Source organism: Poecile atricapillus, chromosome 10 (genome assembly GCF_030490865.1).
Source record: "Poecile atricapillus isolate bPoeAtr1 chromosome 10, bPoeAtr1.hap1, whole genome shotgun sequence".
NCBI lineage: Eukaryota > Metazoa > Chordata > Aves > Passeriformes > Paridae > Poecile > Poecile atricapillus.
The window spans coordinates 21,084,600-21,105,588 of record NC_081258.1 but is presented as its reverse complement, the minus strand read 5'-3'; the positions used below and the strand labels follow the sequence as shown (position 1 = coordinate 21,105,588).

Sequence of the window (20,989 nt, the reverse complement as noted above, 5' to 3'; positions counted from 1 at the left end):
AGCTGGAATAATTAGGGTGATAAAGTCGAAGCAGCCCGAGTAAATTCAGCTAAATCTGGTATCACCACAGTTGGGACACTTATTTGCATGTTTAAATTACTCAAGTGACTAATTTTATAATTTCCTTTTCAATTGCTGAATGCCTTACATCTCAAACGAGTCCCCTGGGAGGCAGAGGCACAGCGCACGGTGTGTTAAACTTACAAACTTGTTATACTGCACCAAATTAGCATAATATTGCATACGTTATTCCTTATTTAATAAAAATTTAATTGTGCATATAATTTGATAATTCAATACCAATAATTTGTTATACAAATCTAGAATGCACTCGTTTGGTTTCTTCCTTGGAAAAAAAGTTACCTGTGAGCTCTCTGTGGCCAAACATTCCCACTAGAAGTCCCAATTTTGCCATATTTTACCTGCAGTCTTCCTAAGCAGGACACAGCTCGCACCCAGGGAAGTCAATGCCTTTTAGTGGCGCTCAAACGTCCTTAAACCCAGCCCCTGGGGCTTTGTGTGGAGGATGCAGAACACCGGGACTGCAGCTCTTTGTTAATGATGTTCTGATGATGCTCCTTGGGCACACCTTTCACACAAAGCCAGGGAATGACCACGGAATGTGACCAGAACAAAGAGCATTCTGTGGCCAGGTTCTCCACACAGTCTGATGCCACGTGAGGATTTCAATCACACACTGAAAACATCTTGACAAGCATTTGGAAAAGCCGTCCTTACATCATTCCCAATTACCATCCCTGGCAAACCAGCCTCGCCACTGGGCTGTTGACATGCAATTTGGTTTTCCATGTCCTGGGGGAAAACGGTGATCTTGGGAACCTCCTAATGAAAGTAAAACTCACTCAACAGCATCACAGGAAAGACAAATTCATTCCCTTCTGTAGAAATTAGCAGAAAATATTTGTCTCAGATGTTTTACTAACATGTTATTTCTTCCCTGTTTTCCGGCTTGGCTCTCTGGGGCTCATGCAAAGCTCCTGACACAAACAGGAGGGCAGGCAGCAGCTCTCCAAGCCCCGGGGCAGCCCTGGGGATTTAACACCCACCGACCCTCCCCGCTGGGTGCCAACACCGAGTCCCAGCAATGCATTTCAATTGAGAGCAATCACTCCACTAATAGAGGAATGCCAGAGAATGCATTTTTCCATTGAAAAAAAGTCCTAATAAACAGCCACCTTCACACAGGTGTAAAACCCATTAACCCCCACAGCTGAGAGAGGAAAGGGTTCTTTCTCTCACATAAAAAAAAAAAGTCTTTCTCTCTCAAAAAGCAAACTTTTTGGAGAAGGCGGTTTTCGCAGAGCTGCATTAACGTCCTCCCACAAAGGTCAGTGCTGGAGCCTCCCGGAGCCTGCTGAGAAACCCTTTTCTGTTTGCAATCTCAGTGTAACACACAGGTCACCTTCCTAAGCTTCTCTACCTTCTCTACATTTAAATTATTAGTATCGTTTTATTTAAGTTTCCAACTTGCTGTGCTGCATTAGCATATTAAAATTAACTCTGCTGGCTGTAATCACTTTACCTTAATAAAACAACTTACGAAGGCAAATTTGATAAAATTATAGTACCCCCTTGTGGTGTTACCTTTGTGCCCCAATAGAACACCTTTTAATATTATATTTTAAAAATCCGTTTTTATCAAGCCCAGTGGAGAACTAATTAGCCATCTCTAGAATGCAACAGGAGCAATGGGAAGTAAAAGGGCTTTCACTGGAATCCAAGAATGGATGAGCTAGAACACCAGTTTTCCATGAGCTGAGGGAATAATCTTTACTAAAACTGACTCATTTTTATGTCAACAAATACAGCTTATGACATTTTCATATGAAAACATCACCTGGGCAATTGTCTCCCTGATGTAAAATCAGTAAAGAATGATTTCCATTAAAAAACCCCACCAAACTCAACAGCCAGAACACAATCATCCCAATCAGATTACCAGTTATAGAGTAATTTGAGAGTTCACCAGTGATTATACCCCAAGGAAACACCCCCCAAACTGTACACACAAACCTCAGAGGCACCCCCTTATAGATCCTGAATATTCTGTACCATTTCATCGCTGCTTCCAGCACTGTAAAAACTCACGTGGGACAGGTTAAGTACCCAGGAGTACAGGTTCCCTCCAGAACCTGAAAATACGGGAATGTGGGAGCATCCAAGAGCCTGCTCTGTGGAATTCCACAGCCAGGGAACCTTGCTGGGACAGCCTGGACACAGCTATTTTAAACCCATCACCTACCAAGCCCGACCCATAACCTTCCATCACAACATTGAGGAGTTACTGTCTCCTGTTCATGACAAATGGAGCTTTGCAGATACAACGTTCCCCATATTTGGCTGCAGTCTAAGAAGGGAAAAGAGAGAAAGTCTGGCAGAAATACACCTTAGGAGATTTCAATCAGGGAAGAGAGGACCTCCTGCTTCACACAAACAAGCCATTAAGAATTTTACAACCAAATCGTTTGGAGCTGCATGCACAGAACGTGTTCCTTCTGCCTTCCAGCAGCCCTGATAAAGGAGCCTGGCTCCGGGCTGGATGTGTTTCCTTCTGCTTCAGGACTCAACTCTGCCTTTCTTTTTCCTACTGCCTTTCTGAAATTCCATGGAAGGGCATTGTTGTTAAACAGCAGTAAGTGTTACTCTCCCAGCAGTGTACACTAACAATAATTCAGCCCTGTGTCAGGGGAGGCTGTGAGTTCCTAGCTGAATTTATTTGAAAAATAAAGTTTGTTCTTTTTCTCCAAGATCTTTCCTTAAGCCAGCATGGAACTCTTGTAAAAGAAAAGTGCCTCTAAGTACCAACTACCCAAGGAACAGCCTTTTTATTTTATTTTTTTATTCCTTGCTCACCATGACAACATAATAAATGAGCCCTGAGAGACTTGCAGTGCTTAACTATTTAAAATTGTGTATTTTATCTTTCACTGTAGGCTTCCAGACATAACATCCATGATCTATTTTTCAAACCCTCTTCAGTGTCTCTGAGTGAAATGTGCCAATTTTCACCTGCAATACGCAATGATCAGAAGGACACCTTGAGCGGGGACTCTGGTAACACTTTACAGAACTACTCTTACAGTATTTTTGTGATCTATTAATAATTACTCGCTCCTGTAAAAGAAAGGCAACAAGGCAATAGTTTCACCATCTGCTTTTTCCATTTTTGTTTGGAATTCTGCTGGATGGCTCTGTATTCTTTTATACATGACTAATAGGAAAGATACAAGACTAATAGGAAACACAACTGCAACTTCACTTAGGGTTGGTTTCAGTTAACAGATGGGCTTTAAACTATCCAACATAAAAGCATTCATTTCAGAAAAACTGACCCCAAAACTGCTTCATAAAATGAAGTATTTCCATTTTTTTCCCCCTCAAAGCTTTAGGATCTTTCATGACACTACAGTATAAGAGGCCCCTGGGTTAAAAAAAAAAAAAAAAAAGCACACACACACTTACAATTTCTGACCTTAAATATCAGAGACTAAAGGTTTTGCAATAAAAGAATCAGCAGTAACATGCACGGCTCCACAAAAAGCCTCCAAGACCACAGCTTTCCTTGCTAAATTTCAAGTGCCAACATAAAATTACAGTAAAGAGATCTCCAAAATCCCTTTTTTTGGTCAAGTGAAGCTCTAGTTTTCCAGCAGCCATGCAGCAGCTGTGGTGGGATTTGGGGCTGGTGCAGCAGCAGTTCCCTCTGGGTGAGTGACTCCTGCGGGGCAGCCGTGGATGGACATGGTCCAGAGCCCCAGCCCTGTTTCCAAACTCCTGGATGTGGGGCACAGCGCGTGGGAAGCTGCTCATCCCACACACAGCCGGGACTGCTGAGCAGCATTTACCCAAGATTAATGAGTGGGTTGGTCAGGAGCCCTGGAGGTGCCCGAGGCAGGCTGGAAGGGGCTCGGAGGGACATGGTCTGGAGGAAGGTGTCCCTGCCCAGTGTGGTGCCACCTTCAATCCCACCCAGACCCCGCAGCGGGGCTTTTCCAGCCTCCCCCTTCCACAGGCTCTGGCTGCAGCCCAAGCCACACCGCAGCACCGCCAGCAGCTTCACACAGGCTTACATTTACAATTAAAGATGTTCAGAATTACACTCTCTAGCATTTTCTGCAGCTTGGTTCTCCTGCTTCTGTCTCAAAGGTGCCAGTGCAACTCCCTCAACCCCTGAGAGCGGCGGGGGCTCCCCAGAACTCCCAGGCAGAGCGCGCAGGTGGCGGCGTTTCCGTGAGGAAAAGCAGAATTCCGATTTTACAGTACTGGACAGCCATTCTGAGCCCGCTGGTGACACTCAAGGATTGTCCCCAGCAGCTCCTCTCCCCAGCCGGGGCCAGGCAGTGCCCGTGCAAGCAGCAGCATTTCCCTCTGACCACAAACCCAACTTTCCTCCCCATCGCTGTTAAGGAGCAGCATCCCTGAAGGCACGAAAACACAACTTTAGGAGCAGAGGAAGCAAGTGAAGCTTTCCAAATCTCACTGTACCCCATGAGCATGGCTCTTCATTTCCAATACTTTTATTGCTTCCTAACCAGAATTCTCTGAGCTTTGCAGAGAGGTACAGAATCGCTCAAAAAATAATAAAAAAAGAACGCACCAAACAAAACTCCCCAAACGGTGTAGTTAAAAAAATGCTGTTAAAATTTCATACAAGAATTAACAATGGAGAAAAGTTAGCGAATAAGGCTAAGTAGAAAGCAAGTTCCTGTGTTTCCAACAGTGGCTTTGCCAGATGCATCATCACATCTGCATATGAGCAATTTTTCATTATTTATAAATGCATTACAGGAACACAGCCAAGCTACAAACCAAGGAGTCCAACACACATTTAAAAAAAAAAAAAAAAAAAAAAAAAAGAAGAAAAAAAAACGAACGGGGAATGTGTCTTGGTTATAGAACAAAAGAATTCATTTTATCACTTGGCTTTAGCGCTGGAGAAAATGGCTCCTGGTGCGCTGAACCCCGTGATGAATGTGCCCCCTCCAGATCTTTATTGCCCCTGTAAATCACCACACTGACAGCACTTAATAAGAAAGCTTTGGAGTGGGTTTGAAGTTTTGCTTTGTACAAATAAAATCTCATATTAAAGAATTTGCTAGTCCTCAAGGTGTGGAAAAATAAGTATGACTAGAACCTGTTGTGCTTGCTGTTTTTAACTGTTTCTTTCCACTATTTTTTTTTTAAATCATTTTGTAGCAAAGGGACCAGAATAACAGAAGGAAAACGGTCTGTATTAAAATAAAAAATTAGTCAGGACTTAGTTATTAAAACCCTATATTTCTGATATTCTATATTCATCATCATCATTCATCATATATATCATATTTCTATACCCTGTGATGTCTGGACAGAGCAACAAAATCAGAGGCATAGAATATAAAACATTAAATATCTTCCATGGTGTGATATGACATGTTGACAATACTCCTGGTTTTTAACTAAAGAAAGTGAGGATTCAACATCCACAGCTATCGGTCAAAATTCCACTCTTTGAGAGAGGGCAGGATTATCTGAGTCACCTGCTACCCCCCAGGTGGGAACAAAAGGGTTTAAATCCCTTGGCAGCAACTGCAACAATGTTCATAGATGTGGTCAGTAACGACTTCCACAAATTATATATAATTTTGTATATTTATACTCACACAACTTTGGTCAAGCACTCTATAGGGAAACAGTGAAATAAATTATTACAACACATATATTTAAAGTTCATATTGGAAAGTGAATAGACTCACTTATAATTACAGATTTAATTGTTTGCTTCAGAGATGACATTATAGAACAGATATTTGAGGGGGAATAAGGCTATTTGGGGGTGTTCAGAAGCAAAGTGCAGCTTGGCTCAGGCCCTCATGATAGTGTCAGCTCATTGCTGAATTACATTTCAACTAAATCACAATTCATGTGGTGGTGGCTTTCTGTTCTGCTTCCTTGGCTTGTGTTATCCTTGCTCAATTCCAGGCAGCATCATCCCTTCTAAACCAGTTTAGGGCACACCCTGGCTGAGGAAATCTTAACAGGAAACTACAGTTATTTGGACAAAGCTAAATGTATTTATAGGGAAATAAATGTATTTCCTGTTCAAACTGGGAGCACAAAGATATTATGTGACAGATTATCAACAGGTCTGGAGAAAGTCCAGCTTCTCCTGGCGGATAAAACACGTTTGAGAAGGTACCTCAAGGAAACTACATGCTAGTAGACACAACCCCCAACAATTATTAAAGGAGCACATTAGTAAGAGTCTCTTAGGATTAGGATCCAAAGTATCAGGTATCAATCTTTCCCAGCTGCATGGATCTTTCCACCTCCCATCTCTGGAAAGAATATCTGCAAAGGTGTGGCCCCTGTGCCACTGGAAAGAGTAACCTGGCACTTGGGGCCAGCGAAAAACCCACAACCAAGCAAAAGGAGGAGAGTCAGGGCAGACGTGGATTTGGAAGGGAGCTCCAGGTTCATTATGTTCCCCTCTGGGACCCCCTGAGCTGGACACAGAGCCAGCACAGCCCCCTCCCCTTCCCTGGACATTCCCCTGCTGCCCAGTCCCCCTGCAGCTCACCGAGGCAACAACTGGAGCCTGCTTTAACATCTATAATCATTACTTTGACTTTTAAACTCCTTTAAGATGCTTTAGTCTTATTTTCCAAACGGGAAACTATTCTTAAACCTCTGAGAGCAGTTGTGTGTAACTTTTGGGGGTGGCGTATGGGTTGGATTGGGCTTTTTTCAACAAAATAAAAGCCCAGCAAATGGAAGAATCACTTGTTCCGTTTTAAAGAGCAGATCCCAGGTCCCGTCCTCCTTCCAGCCCCACTCCAGGTGAGGTGCCAGGGCTCAGGGGCAGCCCCAGCTCAGCACTGGGAGCAGGATCCTGTCTCAGGGTGGATGTTTGCGACTCCACAGCTCAAACACGTCATTTGCTGCTCTTTATTGGGCACCAGCGCTCATTACCGACTTCTCAGTTCTCTGATTTCAGTTCTCTGATTAAGCACCACACTGCCGGGATCCCCAGCCTGCATCTGCCAGCTGATTAGCTCAGTAATTCTGCTAATCTCAAAGCCAGAAAGCTGGGAAGGGAAGGAGCTGCAATCCCTGGGAGCTGGCTCCATTTACCCCTTTGTGTACAACATCAGTACCCCAAACCCCCAGCAACACAACCCGCAGAATCCAACTGCAAACGCGCCGAGTTCCAGAGCCATTTCAATAAAAAGCCACAACAGGTGATTAAAATGCCCCTTAATTGCCCTCGCATCGCGTTCCGTGCTGCTCGCGGCCGGTCCCTCCGGAGGTTCCAAAGGCGCTCTGGGAGCTGGGACAGCCCCGAGGTGGCTCTGTCATTGCCACCGCCGGGGACAGCCCCGAGGTGGCTCTGCCACTGCCGGGGACAGCCCCGAGGTGGCTCTGTCATTGCCACCGCCGGGGACAGCCCCGAGGTGGCTCTGTCACTGTCACCGCCGGGGACAGCCCCGAGGTGGCTCTGCCACTGCCACTGCCACCGCCGGGGACAGCCCCGAGGTGGCTCTGCCATTGTCACCGCCGGGGACAGCCCCGAGGTGGCTCTGTCACCGCCGGGGACAGCCCCGAGGTGGCTCTGCCACTGTCACCGCCGGGGACAGCCCCGAGGTGGCTCTGCCACTGCCACTGCCACCGCCGGGGACAGCCCCGAGGTGGCTCTGTCATTGCCACCGCCGAGGACAGCCCCGAGGTGGCTCTGCCACTGCCACTGCCACCGCCGGGGACAGCCCCGAGGTGGCTCTGTCATCGCCGGGGACAGCCCCGAGGTGGCTCTGTCACTGTCACCGCCGGGGACAGCCCCTGGCCTCTGCCCCCCGTCCATCTCCCCGCTGTCCCCCGGCACCGCCTGGCGTGATTTAACAACTGTAATTCCTTATTTAACGATGTCAAAGGTTTTTAGGAAATTGACTGTATTTCACCAACGATATATTTCTTCTCGATGACAGAGTGGTTAAAATGATTTTTAAACCAAGACAGCAAAATAAAGCAGTAATAAAATCAATAAAAGGTGCTTAAAACATTCCTTCTATTAGGTAATGGCATTTAAAATATCCGTAGCTTGTAACGGCACTTAGGATATGCCCGAAAATCAATGAGCTAAATTACTTATTGAACTAGTTAATTTGAACATTGAGTTTTATATGTATATTGATAAAACAAGCGACAAGAACCCTGGCTGTGGTGAATTCCACGGTCAGATATCTCCCTCTGCCGGGGAAAAAACCTCGGAAACCTCCACTAGAGACTCCGTCTTTTTTTTTTTTTTCTTTTTATTTTTTTAGTAGGAGCACTAAAGGATGTAACAACTGAAAACTCCACGAGAGGTCTCAGACTCTGCAGGGTTTGTAAATTATTGTTGCTTTTGCCAAAATCTCCGAAGTTTTACAATGCTGAACAGCCACGCAAAACCTTCAATTGCACCCCAAATACCATTTGGTATTTTGAAATGCCAAAATATTACCCCTATATACAGAAATATACAAAAAACGTAGAGAACAGTGTGAAAAAATAAGGGGATATAATAGCGCTTTAAAAACTGAGATCACCCTCAACAACTTTGATATTTTTCATGTTAATAGCTCCTCTGTGTAAACTCTGAAGTAACAGCCTCGGGTAATACTTTTGGGGTTTGTTTTTTTGGGTTTTTTTTTTTGTTTGTTTGTTTTTATTATTTTTTGCGAGAAATAAAGTGTGAAAGACAAATTCTGCGTCAACTGCTCCTGAGGTGCAAAAAACCCTTCTCCAAAGTCTCACCTGAGCCTGTTCCTCCTTTACACGCAGCAAAAACCTCCACAAAATCCGAGAGGCTGAACAGCATTGGCTTTACCTGACACGACCCTTGGGAAGGAAGCAAACACTAATAATAAAGATTTCTACCTATTTTGGTGGAGTTTTACGGCTGTGGAAGCGGGATTCCCGGGGCTCTGGGACCATGGCGCTCTCCCGGGCCGGGACAAGGACAGCACCTGGAGGGGGAGGATGAAACCCGGGCTTGGCACTTTATCCCAGAGGGGATGGCACCCAGGAGGGATGGCACGGCCGGGATCACCACCTGAGGGATTCCTGAGGGATTCCTGAGGGATTCCCGGGAGGTCACGGAGATCCCTGACCCTGGGAAAGGAGAACGCATCTTCCACGGGAACAGCCGCGGGGCCCAGACCCCGGGAGGACCGGGGACACTTCGGGGAGAGACGGGGGGAAATGAGGGAAAAGTATAGAGAAAAAGGAGAAAAAAATGGGGAGGGGGAAAAAGAGGTTTAAAAAAGCGGGGGGAAAAATAAAGAAGAGGTATTTTAAAAAAGCGGGGCAAGAAAAAGAGCGGTTAAAAAAAGCAGGGGGAGAAAAAGAGGGGAGAGCAGTGAAAAAGAGAGGAAAGGGGGGAAAAGGGGGGAAAAGTGGAGGGAAAAAGGAAAGAAAGTGGGGAAAAGGGGAAAAGGGGAGGAAAATAGGAAAAAGGGAGGGAAGGTAGAGAAAACGTAGAGAAGGGGCGGGGAAATGGGCGGGGAAAGGGCGGGGCCGCCTCTGAGGGCCGCCCCCTTTCCCGCCTCGGGGCGGGACAACGCCTCAGCCCCAAAATGGCGGCGTTACCTTCTCAAGATGGCGGCTGGTCACCTTCTCAAGATGGCGGCCGCCACGCCCCGATGTGGCGAATCCCCTCCCAAGATGGCGAACGCACCGTCCCAAGATGGCGGCGGCCCCGCCCCGTCCGGCCGGCCCCGCCCCGCGCGCTGCACGCCGGGCGCGCGGGGCGGGCTGAGGGCGCGGGCCGGTCGGGCCTGGTGCGGCTGCGGGCGGTCGGAGCGAGCGGGGCCGGGCAGGGCAGGGCGGGCGCCATGCCGGAGCTGGCCGTGGACAGGGTGGTCGTGCACCCGCTGGTGCTGCTCAGCGTCGTCGATCACTTCAACAGGTGCGGCCGGGCGGGAGCGGCGCCGCGGCGCTGAGTCACGGCCGGGCCGGGAGCGGGGCCCTGAAGGAGCCCGGGGCCGGGAGGGGACCCGGCGGAGCGGGAGGGCCCCGGAGGCGGGAGGGGACCCGGTCCCTCCGGCACCCCGGGTAATTTGGGCCTAATTCCGTCCCTCCCGCCGGTGCCGAGCAGTTGTGGAGTCAGAAGTAAAGCCCCGGGTCCCAGGAGGGCGCCGAGCCCGCGGTGGGTGGGTGACACGGGTCGGTCCCTGCTCGCTGCTCGCGTCCCCCGTGAGTGACATCGGCCCGTCCCCGGGGCCAGGCTTTGGTTCCGAGGCAGCGGAACGCCCTTCTGTGGCTGTAAACACAAGCAGTGATAACACATAACCCCTCTCTTCCACCCCCGCTGTGCCTGGGGTCCCTTCTCCCTCCTCCCCGCTTGTGGCAGGGACTGACAGTCGTTTTTCCTTTTAGAATAGGAAAAGTGGGAAATCAGAAGCGAGTGGTTGGAGTGCTGCTGGGCTCCTGGCAGAAGAAGATCCTGGATGTGTCCAACAGCTTTGCAGGTGAGTTTGGGTGTCCTGCCCTTCTCCAAAGCCACTGAACTATTTAGTGGATGTAACAGATGGATTGTGTTGGGGTTTTTGAAGAAACCCTTGGTCTGTCCATCTACAAATCACCTCATATCCAACAACCAATGCAAACTGCTGTGACAGCTCTAAGTAAAGCTCACTCTCTTTTAGCAGCCAAAATTACCCAAACTCAGAGCATTTGGATAAATATTTTCATTCAGGAAGTTGGATTCTTAAATGCTGGTGTTTTGTTTTATTCCCAGTACCTTTTGATGAGGATGACAAGGATGATACTGTGTGGTTCCTGGACCATGACTATCTGGAGAACATGTATGGAATGTTTAAGAAGGTCAATGGTGAGTGTGACCACTGGTGATTCTGAAATCAGAATCCTCTGACAGTCAGGGATGTGCTCCCAAACACTTTCAGGGCTGTGGAAAAGGGAATTCCTATTAATCACAGAATCCTCAAGGTTGGAAAAGATCTGTAAGATTATTGAGTCCAACCATCAACCAGCACCATGTGTTCCCCACTGACTGTGTCCCACATCCACGTAGTTTTGAGCACTTCAGGGAAGGGACTTGTATCTCAAGATATCAGAGGTGCAGGCTATCGGACCCTGAGAACAACACAATTAACAGAAGCTGTTAATTGCTCAGTGAAAGGGCCAGGAGAAAAGCTGAGGGTCAGTAACGGTGATGAGTGAGTGTGGTCACCACTCAAGCCATGTCTTTGTAATCCATTTCTCTCTCCTGCACACGGATCAGACCCTCACCCTCCATCAGCCCACCCAGTCTCTGCCCAGGTCTCTCTGCTGGGGCCTCCCCACTGATTCCAAATCCTTTCTGCTTTTGCTCAGCCAGAGAAAGAATCGTGGGGTGGTACCACACGGGCCCAAAGCTGCACAAGAATGACATCGCCATCAACGAATTGATGAAGAGATACTGCCCCAACTCTGTAAGTAGGGCCACCTTTGGCCTGTGGGCTTGTTCTTCTCTCTTTCCCTAAAAGGGGCATTGGGGAAGCCTTATCCCCCACCTGTTTTGCTGGTGACACAGCATGGTGACTGGAAAGTGATTGAGGAACTGTGATCAGGAGTTTCTTGAATCATTGTCTCAGTGCCTGAGGTTATCCCTCTGAGCAGCCTCGTGCTGGTGCTGAGGGAAGAGCTGGCTTGGCTATTTTTTTCCTACTCCTTGACCAAAATCCAGTTTTCTGCACGTTTTCTTTCTCCCCGAGGTGCTGGTGATCATTGACGTGAAGCCAAAGGACCTGGGGCTGCCCACAGAAGCCTACATCTCGGTGGAGGAGGTCCATGATGTGAGTTGTCACTGTGTGAAGTGTCACAGTCCCAGCTGGGAGCACTCAGAGGCTGTCACTCGTGGGTGTCACCGGCTGCAGGTGCTCCCAGCTGTGCCCAGTCATTGTGGGCCTGCCCTGAGATGCAGACAAACAACACCCAGCAGTGAGTCACTGTAATTGCTGCATTTCAATTCATTCTGGATGTCTGTATAATACTGGATCTTTGTGCCTTTCTGAGGCCTTCGCTACAGAGCAGGAGCTGCTCTCCCAAAATGCAAGCAGGTTGGATCAGGGAGGAGGGAAATAATTGTGATATTGAGAATTTCCATTGCTCCCCCCTGGGCACAGAGTAGCAAAATGCAGAAATGGGAAGTTACCCAGAGGAGGAGAGATTGCTGGGGCAGTCAGCGGCACTGATTAAATCAAGGACATCTCAGCTAGAGCCGTTCTCTCAGATCCCTTGTGGCCTGTGTGGGGCTGCTTCTCTGGTTCCCTCAGTGCAATCCCTTGTCCCTGTCTAAAGCCCCCTGTTTGTGTCCCCTCAGGATGGCACCCCGACCTCCAAGACCTTTGAGCACGTGACGAGTGAGATCGGTGCCGAGGAGGCCGAGGAAGTGGGTGTGGAGCATCTGCTGAGGTGAGGGGACAGCTGTGCTGGGCCCTGCCCCGCTCCCAGCCCCGCCCGAGGAGCACACCAAACACACGGCATAAATCCTGGGAGCCTGCATCCCATCATCCCACAGCTCTCAGCTGGAAAGGGACGGTGCCCAGCAGGGTGAGGCTCTAATCCCATTCTCTCTGGCTTTCAGGGACATCAAGGACACCACGGTGGGCACGCTATCCCAGCGGATCACAAACCAGGTCCATGGCTTGAAGGGACTGAACTCCAAGCTTCTGGACGTCAGGAGCTACCTAGAGAAAGTAGCCCTGGGCAAACTCCCCATCAACCACCAGATCATCTACCACCTCCAGGACGTCTTCAACCTGCTCCCAGACGTGAACCTGCAGGAGTTTGTCAAGGCCTTTTACCTGAAGACCAATGACCAGATGGTGGTGGTGTACCTGGCCTCGCTCATCCGCTCCGTTGTGGCCCTGCACAACCTCATCAACAACAAGATTGCCAACAGGGATGCAGAGAAGAAGGAAGGACAGGAAAAAGAAGAAAGTAAAAAGGAGAGGAAAGATGAGAAGGAGAAAGACAAGGAGAAGAGTGATGGCAAGAAAGAGGAGAAAAAGGAGAAAAAGTAAAAGGTGTAGGGTTTTTTTTATTTGTAAATTAAAAATCTTGTAAACTAAATCCCTGCTGCTGGGGTGTCTTATGTTGTGCTCAGCACTTTGCCCCTCCTCACCCAGGCAGGGTTGGGGGGAGCCATGTGGAGGCTTTTGATTTGATTTTACTGTTAGACAGCACTTTTCCTTTCCCCAGTGCATCTTTGGGGATGTTGAGGCCTCAGCTCATGCACACTGCTCTCATTGAGCATATTCCCATGTTCCAGGGCTAATCCTTTGCCATCAGCCAGTCCCGTGTATCACAGGCATTCCTGTGTTTAACTGGCTCTTGCCCCAGCCCCTCAGGGTGTGGCACAGCTGGGATGTTGTCACTGCTGTCACAGTGCTAGAGTCCCCAGCCCCTCCCTGGGGACAGCGCTGGTGGCCCTGTCACCTCTGGCTGGGACCAAGCAGCTCTAGGGGCTGCAGGAGCAGCCTGGGGAGGCACTGGGGCCATCACCAGTGACACAGAGCAGGCAGGGACCAAATCCACGGCATCTGTGATCCCAGTGCTGAGCTCCAGATGCCATTATGGCCCTGGAGCCCCAGCCCTGCACTGACCCCAGGCAGGGCCACAGGCACTGACCCAGGACAGCTACAGACCCAGGACACAGGGACACAGGGACACAGGACAGGTACGGACACAGGACAGGTACAGACCCAGGACACACACGGACACAGGGCACACACACAGGGACACGGACACACGGCACATACAGGGACACACAGGACACACGCACAGGGACACAGGGCACATACAGGACACACACAGGGACCCAGCACACAGGCACACCTCGGCAGCTGCTTTGTCGTTTATTGCACACGAAGCCGCGCGGGGCAGGCGGGGCCGTGCGGAACCGGCCGGTTCCCAGCCCGGAGCCGTTCCCGGGTCCCGTCTCCACAGGCCCCCGGACACACGGACACGCCGGGGGTGTCGCCCGCACACATGGGGAGGGACAGAAGTGACATCCAGGTGCTCTTGCCCTCACTGCAGCCTGTCCAGGAGTGTGGGCAGAACCCAGGATCCGAGCGAAGGCCTGGCAGTGCCCAGAGCCCCCGGGGCTGCTGTGGAGCACCAGCTCCGGGCAGAAACCACTTCAGTACAACTGCCCAGGGGCCACAGGCTGCAAACAGGGACACGCCACGGACACTCAGCCAGGCTCTGGCTCCAGTGGCTGCGTGTCTGGCCTGGGAAGGGGCTGTGCTGGCAATGAGACGGTGCACAAGAGCCCCTCAGAAGCATCGTCCTGGGGGTCCCTGTCACTGAGTGCTGGCTGCAGCATGGGGCTCAGAAGTCAATCTGAGAGCCATTTTCCTCCTCACTTGCCACTACCAAAATGCCATGAAAAGGCAGAAAACAGGAGGGGGGGAAGAAGAGCTTCTACCAAACACGGAGCTGTGTCTGCAGGGGGGCCGGGGAGCCCCAGTGCCCCCTGTGCTGCCCCCCAGCCCCTCTGTGCCAGCCCTCGCGAGCCAAGCCCTTGTGTCCTCCTCTCCATCACACCTCGGATTTCCTTAGGGAGGGAAACAGCCCCGTTCCCCCAGGGCCATGTCAGTGCAGACCTGGCCCAGGAACAAGAGCCGCAGTGTCCATAGGGGCCTGCGCACATCCCGGGGAAGGCCCGGCCCTGGGCACCGGCCAGCAGCGCTCCGGGAACGCCCCACAGCTCCATCACTCCTGTCCAAACCCTTCCGTCTCCTCGATGGCGTAAAGCAGCTTCTCCTTCAGCTGTTCATAGCTCTTGTAGGGAGGGAGATCCAGGCGGTTGAAGCTGGGGAGAGAGCAGAGGCTGGGACAGGCCAGGAAGAGCAGTCCCATGCCACAGGATGGAGAGCCCCACACAGCCCCACAGAGCTCCCTGTGTCCCCAGCCAGGCCGAGGGACAGTGACTTACCACGTGTGGCTCCGTGGCAGCCACGTCTCTTTGCCAACTTTATCGATGCAGAACTTCTGGGGCCCGTTGCTGCCTGTTAATGAGGAGCACAGCAAAGCTCTTAACACCATCAGAACTGAAAAACAACCCCCTCCCACACACACTGAGATCCACTGTCACCGCCCTACGGTCCCAAGGTCACATAGGGCACAAATCCACGGCAGCAACCCCTGCCTGTTTGCAGAGAAGATGTTCAAAAAACAAAGGAGAAAGAAAGTAGCAGATTGAGAGCACAGAGGGGCAAGAGCACCATCTCTGAGCACAATGGTTCCATAGCAAGGGCTAAAACTTACTGATCTGCAAACCCTCGGGACTGTGCCAGTCCATCCAAGAGTTTTAAAGGACCTGGCACAGCAAGTCCGAGTCACTGAGGTGGCTTTTTAACATATTGGGAACCCTGGAGAGGTTCCAGGGGGAAAAAGCTAATGTGCCAGCAAGAGCAACTGAATGGGTTAAGTGAGCTGCTTGGCTTGACACGAATGCCAGGGAAGTCAGGGAAGGCTGGTATAGGCCCCAAAAAGCAGTACATTAAAGAATGAGTGGAACTACACTGTGGTTTTCTCAAAAAGAGGCTTTGTCACACAAGAATCAAAATTGAATCAGAAATCCAATCTCATTCAGATTGAGATCACAAACCAGCCCAACAAAGTTAACCCTGGCGGGACGGTCACGGCCAAAGAACGTGTCTGGAAATGGCACAACACCAGATGGGATCACTGTGCTCAGACCTCACAGCTGCTTTCCTGCTGTTGTGCTCTGTGTGGGGACAGGGACAGGAAGGTGCCACCCCCTGGCCCCCCAGGACACACCGATGAGCTCGGCAAAGCCCCCGACGGGCAGGCGGCACGTCCCTGTCACGAACTGCAGCAGCCGGATCCTCTTCTCATTGTCCATCTCCTTAACCACCTGCAGCAGGAACGCAGCAGCTGAGTGGGATCCTGGCCCCATCCTGCAGGATGGCTCCTGCCAGGGCACCCCATGCCCTCAGCTGGCTCACACTGACCTGCCAGAACCACTGGATCTGTTTGCTGTTCTTGGTGTAGTGCCTGTAGATGGTATTTTTCTGCCAGTCGTTCATGTCGATCTCCTGCATCCCGCACAGCATCAGCTGGGGACAGGGGACACTCAGCAGGGGACAGACAGGGCCCTGTGCCCACCCTCTGAGCACCAACCTCTCTGGTGCCAGCCTTCACCTGGCCCAGGCACCAGCACTGAGGTGTCTGGGACGAATTCCTGCCATCCAACAGGATGTTCTCTTGCCAATGAACCCAACGAGCCCCCCCAGACCCAACACCCGAGGCTGTACCCTCGTCAGCAGAGCTGATGGGCACAGAGCATGAGCAGGGTCACCATGTGCCACTTTCCACCCACATCCCCACCCCAGGTGCCAGCTCACCTCCAGCTCCTTCTCGTCGAAGTAGCGCAGCCACTCAAGTGGCACCACCTCGTTGAAGCCGTCCAGGAACGCCTTGGTCTGCTCCTCCACGCCCCGTGTGAACCTCCAGTCCGTCAGCAGCCTGGGGAGGCACACGGGTCAGCACAGAGCCAGCACCGCTGGCCTGGCTCAGGGAAACCCCAGGATCCCTCCCACCAGCAGGGAGGGCCACATGAGTGTGGGGAATGGGAGAGGGGCTCCCTTTAACTCGCACTGGTGGGTTTCTGTCTCTGCCCCCAAAGCCATGAGCAGCATTCAGCCCCGACAGTGGCCTTAGGAACTCCAGGGGTGCAAACCACATCCCCTGGCTGGAGCTGAGCTGGCCCTGGCAGCCCCCAGGCAGGCAGGGGGAACAGCCATGGGATGGGAGCGCAGCCTCAGCCTCTCTCCCCTCTCCTTTTTCCTGAAAGTACTGGCAAGTGCCCAGCCCGCAGCAATCCAGACCGCAGCAGAGCTCAGCCGACCGCGCCAGCCCGGGCCTGTCACAGGCCACGTAGCCAGGGAAGCGGCCACGTCCCAAGCCCCTGGTCCCACCCCTGCAGCCTGACAGGACCCTTGGGACAGCCACTCACATGATGTACTCCTCCTTGTTCTCCTCCGTCACACGGATGCTCTCACCACCCTCCTTCAGCTCGTGGGTGGTCACCTTGCCCAGGATCTCCATGTCCTGGATGAAGTACAGCTCCAGGCCGCACTCCTCCAGGCTGTTCTCCCTGTGGGGGACACGGGGATGTGAGTCCTGCTGGAGGCAGCCAGCAGCAGTGAGGGGCTGTGGGGAGAGCTCTGCAGCAGGGCACTCACTTGGTCCAGACGATGGAGTTGTAGAACTCGGGGTCGATCGACTCCAGGTCCTTCAGCGTCGGGCGCTTGTTCAGCATCCGTTTGTAGAAGGGCAGCGTGAAGCCGGTATCGATGAATTTCCCGTGGTACAGAGCCTGTGGCAGGGAGGGGACACCAGGTCACGGGGGACCCTGGGACACAGCCCTGGGGCAAGATAATGCTCCACCCTGGGGCAGAAGGGAGTCATTTGGGGGTTCCTGAGCTGTGGCACTTGCTCCTGGCTGGCACACATGGAGGGGAAGGGTGGCCTGCCCCAACAGCACTTCCCAGGCCAGGTGGGCTGCAGCCCCTCTCCCTCCCCACCGCAAATTCCACTGCATCTCCCTCTCCCCTCACAGCTCTATTAAGAGCACTTGTTTAAACAGAGCTGTGCTGTGGCTTCCCTGAATCCCTGGCTTCCAGGAGCCCCGAGGCAAAGGCAGCCAAAAATAATGCAGACGCTTGTCTAGAACGGCCCAGCGGTGAGTAATAGTCTGGGGTTTTATTGGTATCCTGCGAGGCGGGGCAGGGCAGGGCAGGACAGCGGGGCCAGAGCCGCCTCCGCACACACCCCGTGGGGCTGTGGGCCAGGGACCCTTCCCCGGGCTCAGGGAGCCCCCCTGCCAGCCCGGGGCACGCTGGCCTTGGGCAATCCGTGACAAAACGGGAGGAGCTGCTCTGCAGCTTGGGCAGCTGGAAAATCTCACACTGCTGGGTCTAAAAATAGTCCCTGGAGCTGCAGACCCGACAGCACCTGGGGTGAGAGCCAAGGACCTGGAGCCATCCCTCCCCGCCACAGCTCCTGGGAAACCAGCTCTCCTCTGGCCCCGCAGCCATTCCGTGGGTTTAAAACACATCACCCCACAGCACCCCCTTGAAGGCTCATCTCCCACTGACCCACACGTGGGCAAGGGGCTCGGGGAGGGCAGCAGTGCCGAGCCCAGCGCAGGCACACACCAGGAGCTGCCCCTTGCCCTGCTGAGCAGCCTGTCCCCTGCCACAGGGGACACAAAGCGCTGCTGCCATGCCCTGGCTCTCACCATGGCGATGAAGCGGCCGATGAAGCGGAAGTAGGTGAGGTGGTCGGGGTTGATGGAGGAGGCAGGGTTGATCTGCAGGCAGTAGTTGTTCTTGCCCGCGTACTCGAAGAGGCAGTACATGGGGTTGAGCACCTCGTGGGACAGGAGGAAGAACCACTCCCTGGCATGAGACAAGGGGAGAGCGGTGACAAGCAGCTCGGGGGGGACAGTGAGTGTCACACCTCCTCAGGGTGCCAGGCAGGTGTTGGGCACTGCTGTGACCGGGCCAGGGTGTTCTCCTCCCCGGGGTGCTGTGTGGGGTTTGTGAAGCGTTTCTGGAGACTCCAGCTTGCTGCAGGCCCCGCTCAGAGCATCGGGAACCTCGGCAAGTGCCACGAGCAGTCCCAGCTGGGCTGCCCCACACATACACAGCCCCCGAGCGCACCCCGTCCCTCCGCACACGCTGCCCTGGGAGCCCCACGCCAAGCTCGGGACAGCACCATCCTGGCTTTGCTCCCCTGGCCGTGCAGGCAGGAATCCTCAGACGTGGAGGCAGCCCCGGCATCCCGTCCGTGGTTCTACCCTGTGGTAGAACAGCATGACGTAACCTACCATAGGGTAAAACCACTGGCAGGACACGGAGAGAGCTGGAGCAGGAGCAGGAGCCGGGCTAGCAGCCCCACGAAGGGCAGCAGGCGAGTGTGGGGAGGCAGCGGGCAGGGACACGCCAACCCAGCTCCATGGAAATGTCCCAGGTGAGACAGAGGGGGCTCACAGGGACACAGGACCCCCTCCAGCCAAGCCACAGCCCATGTCCTGTAGTAACATCATCCCTGGGCAGCAGCAGAGCTGCAGCAACCACATCACAGCCTGTCTGCCCTGGCACACACTGACTGTCTGGGAACACCAGGGCCTGTTTGCTCAGGGACACATGGCCACTCAGCCCATGAGCCCCACAGCTGAGGGCAGCAGGGGAGCCCCAGCTGGGTCCCCTGTGCTCTCACCACCAGGGCTAGGCTGGTGCGATGCTTTCAGGGTGTTCCACTGCTCCTAAAACCCACTTTCCCATCTGAATGCCCCTGGACTCTGCTCAAGGGCTGGGAGCCCCAAGTGCAGCTGCCCTATGCCTGCACTGCCCACAGGATACAGGGCACAGGCAGGGCATGGCCCTGGGGCCCGGCATGCCACGCTTACCTGGCGATGCCACCGTAGTCCAGGCCCTCCTCCCCTCGCATGATGATGTACAGCCGGCGCCGCAGGTCGTACGGCTTCATGTTCATGATCTGGGGACGAGCAGGCCAGTGTCACCCCCCAGGGCCAGCTCCACTCCTGAGGGCCAACTCCACTTCTGCCTGGCTCCACGGCCCCAGCACCCCCTTACCTGCTGGAAGGAGTCCTCGAAGAGTGTCTGCCGAGACACGCTGATCTTCACGTGGCTGGGCAGCGCGTTTGACTGCAGGCAGGGCAAAGGCATGGGGCTGTGTGAGGCTGGCACAGCTCTCCTCACCCACACCTGCCCACAGTGCTCAGGACACCCACACAGCTGCCCACAGCCGCTCTACTCACGTGGCAGAGGAAGCGGAACTGGTGGTACTTCCAGCGAAAGCTCCGGTCGTACGCGCCCGGGGAGCCACCGTGCTTGCTCCTGCCAAAGCAGCAGGGCCTCGGTCACACACCCTGCCCCCAGCAGCCCCCGTCACCAGGCAGGTGGGATGAGGATCACTGGGTGCAGCTCTCCTCTGTCAGAGGAGAGGCCCCAGCCCCTCTGCTCGGGGCTTACCCAGACTCGAAGCCCGGGCGCGGGTCCTTGAAGGTGGTGGTGCGGGTGTTGTGGTCCACAAAGTACCGCACGCTCTCGTTCGTGTACTTCATCTCCCAGCCCGGCGGCAGCGGCGGTTCCTGGATCATCCTGCTGGCAAGGAATGGCTCAGCAGACAGTCCCCCCCTCACCTACAGCTCTGTGCCAGGCAACAGGAAGGATTCATGGCATGGGACTGGCGAGTGACTGTCCACACCCCGGGAGAGGAGTCCTGCCCGGGCAGCACTCCGGCCACAGCCACGGCACTATCAGAGCTTCACTCTCCATCTGTGGGATGCGTGGCCTCAGTGCAGGCCAGGTCCCTGGAGAACTGCACCTTCCCAAACCCTGCTCCCCCCACGGCCGCTGTCGTGGTTTTAAGGACAGCTGCCTACCCCTGCGTGCGAGGGTCTTCCCACTGCGTGGTCCGGGTGTTGTGGTTCACGTAATACACTCGCCCATTGTCCTGTCTCTTCTCTAGGAGAAAAGGGAGAGGAAGCGTTAGCTGGAGTCCTGGGAACAGCCCTCCCCTTTCCAGATCACAGGAAATTTGTCAGCTCCCCCATTCCACCTCCCTGGCTCGTTTGGGAAAGGCAGGATAAACCCCACGTTCCTTCCGTGTGCCCGAGCCGCCTCAGCCTGGCAGTGCCAGCGTGCGGGAGGTGCCAGGGCAGAGGCCAGCGCTGCCACTGCGCTGCCAGGCCGGCACAGGGGCTGTGCTCAGCCACACAGCCTCGTGCACACACACAGCCCCTCCTGGGACACCCAGCAGCAGCAGCCCTGCACATGGATCCACAGGCGCTTTCCTGAACTCCCGGCATGGCCTTGCTCCAGTGCACACGTGTGTGAACACACACCCGCTCCCTGGGCTGCACACAGGCACAGAACAGCTCCAGCACACA

General features: G+C 53.3%; 2 protein-coding genes across 4 annotated transcripts in view; one reads left to right on the top strand and one right to left on the bottom strand.

Annotated features, from left to right (window-relative positions):
* Positions 1–9,761: 9,761 nt before the first annotated feature.
* On the top strand, positions 9,762–13,110 carry PSMD7 (proteasome 26S subunit, non-ATPase 7). Its single transcript, XM_058845636.1, has 7 exons — positions 9,762–9,943; positions 10,414–10,505; positions 10,775–10,867; positions 11,371–11,468; positions 11,751–11,831; positions 12,359–12,450; positions 12,623–13,110. Exons 1-7 carry the CDS (start codon positions 9,870–9,872, stop codon positions 13,059–13,061), a joined length of 969 nt encoding a protein of 322 aa, XP_058701619.1. The 5' UTR covers positions 9,762–9,869; the 3' UTR covers positions 13,062–13,110.
* A 769-nt stretch (positions 13,111–13,879) lies between these two features.
* The window catches only part of WWP2 (WW domain containing E3 ubiquitin protein ligase 2), a 30,834-nt gene continuing 23,724 nt past the window's right edge, over positions 13,880–20,989 (bottom strand). For all 3 annotated transcript variants that reach the window (XM_058845632.1, XM_058845633.1, XM_058845634.1), the window contains 13 exons: positions 20,483–20,564; positions 20,070–20,198; positions 19,856–19,934; positions 19,671–19,742; positions 19,484–19,572; positions 18,311–18,470; positions 17,253–17,386; positions 17,024–17,164; positions 16,413–16,533; positions 16,020–16,124; positions 15,826–15,922; positions 14,978–15,050; positions 13,880–14,854 (listed from right to left, as the gene is read on the bottom strand). In XM_058845632.1, coding sequence (XP_058701615.1) covers positions 14,755–14,854; positions 14,978–15,050; positions 15,826–15,922; positions 16,020–16,124; positions 16,413–16,533; positions 17,024–17,164; positions 17,253–17,386; positions 18,311–18,470; positions 19,484–19,572; positions 19,671–19,742; positions 19,856–19,934; positions 20,070–20,198; positions 20,483–20,564 — 1,382 coding nt within the window. In that variant the 3' untranslated portion in view covers positions 13,880–14,754. The remainder of the gene's footprint in view (positions 14,855–14,977; positions 15,051–15,825; positions 15,923–16,019; positions 16,125–16,412; positions 16,534–17,023; positions 17,165–17,252; positions 17,387–18,310; positions 18,471–19,483; positions 19,573–19,670; positions 19,743–19,855; positions 19,935–20,069; positions 20,199–20,482; positions 20,565–20,989) is intronic.

What these genes read in the sequence shown, in the direction of transcription:
- PSMD7 (XM_058845636.1), top strand. Translation starts at nt 9,870, where the DNA reads ATGCCGGAGCTGGCCGTGGACAGGGTGGTCGTGCACCCGCTGGTGCTG. An exon ending in AGAGATACTGCCCCAACTCT is followed by an intron (nt 11,469 to 11,750) that starts GTAAGTAGGGCC and finishes TTTCTCCCCGAG; the next exon opens with GTGCTGGTGATCATTGACGT. An exon ending in CGGTGGAGGAGGTCCATGAT is followed by an intron (nt 11,832 to 12,358) that starts GTGAGTTGTCAC and finishes GTGTCCCCTCAG; the next exon opens with GATGGCACCCCGACCTCCAA.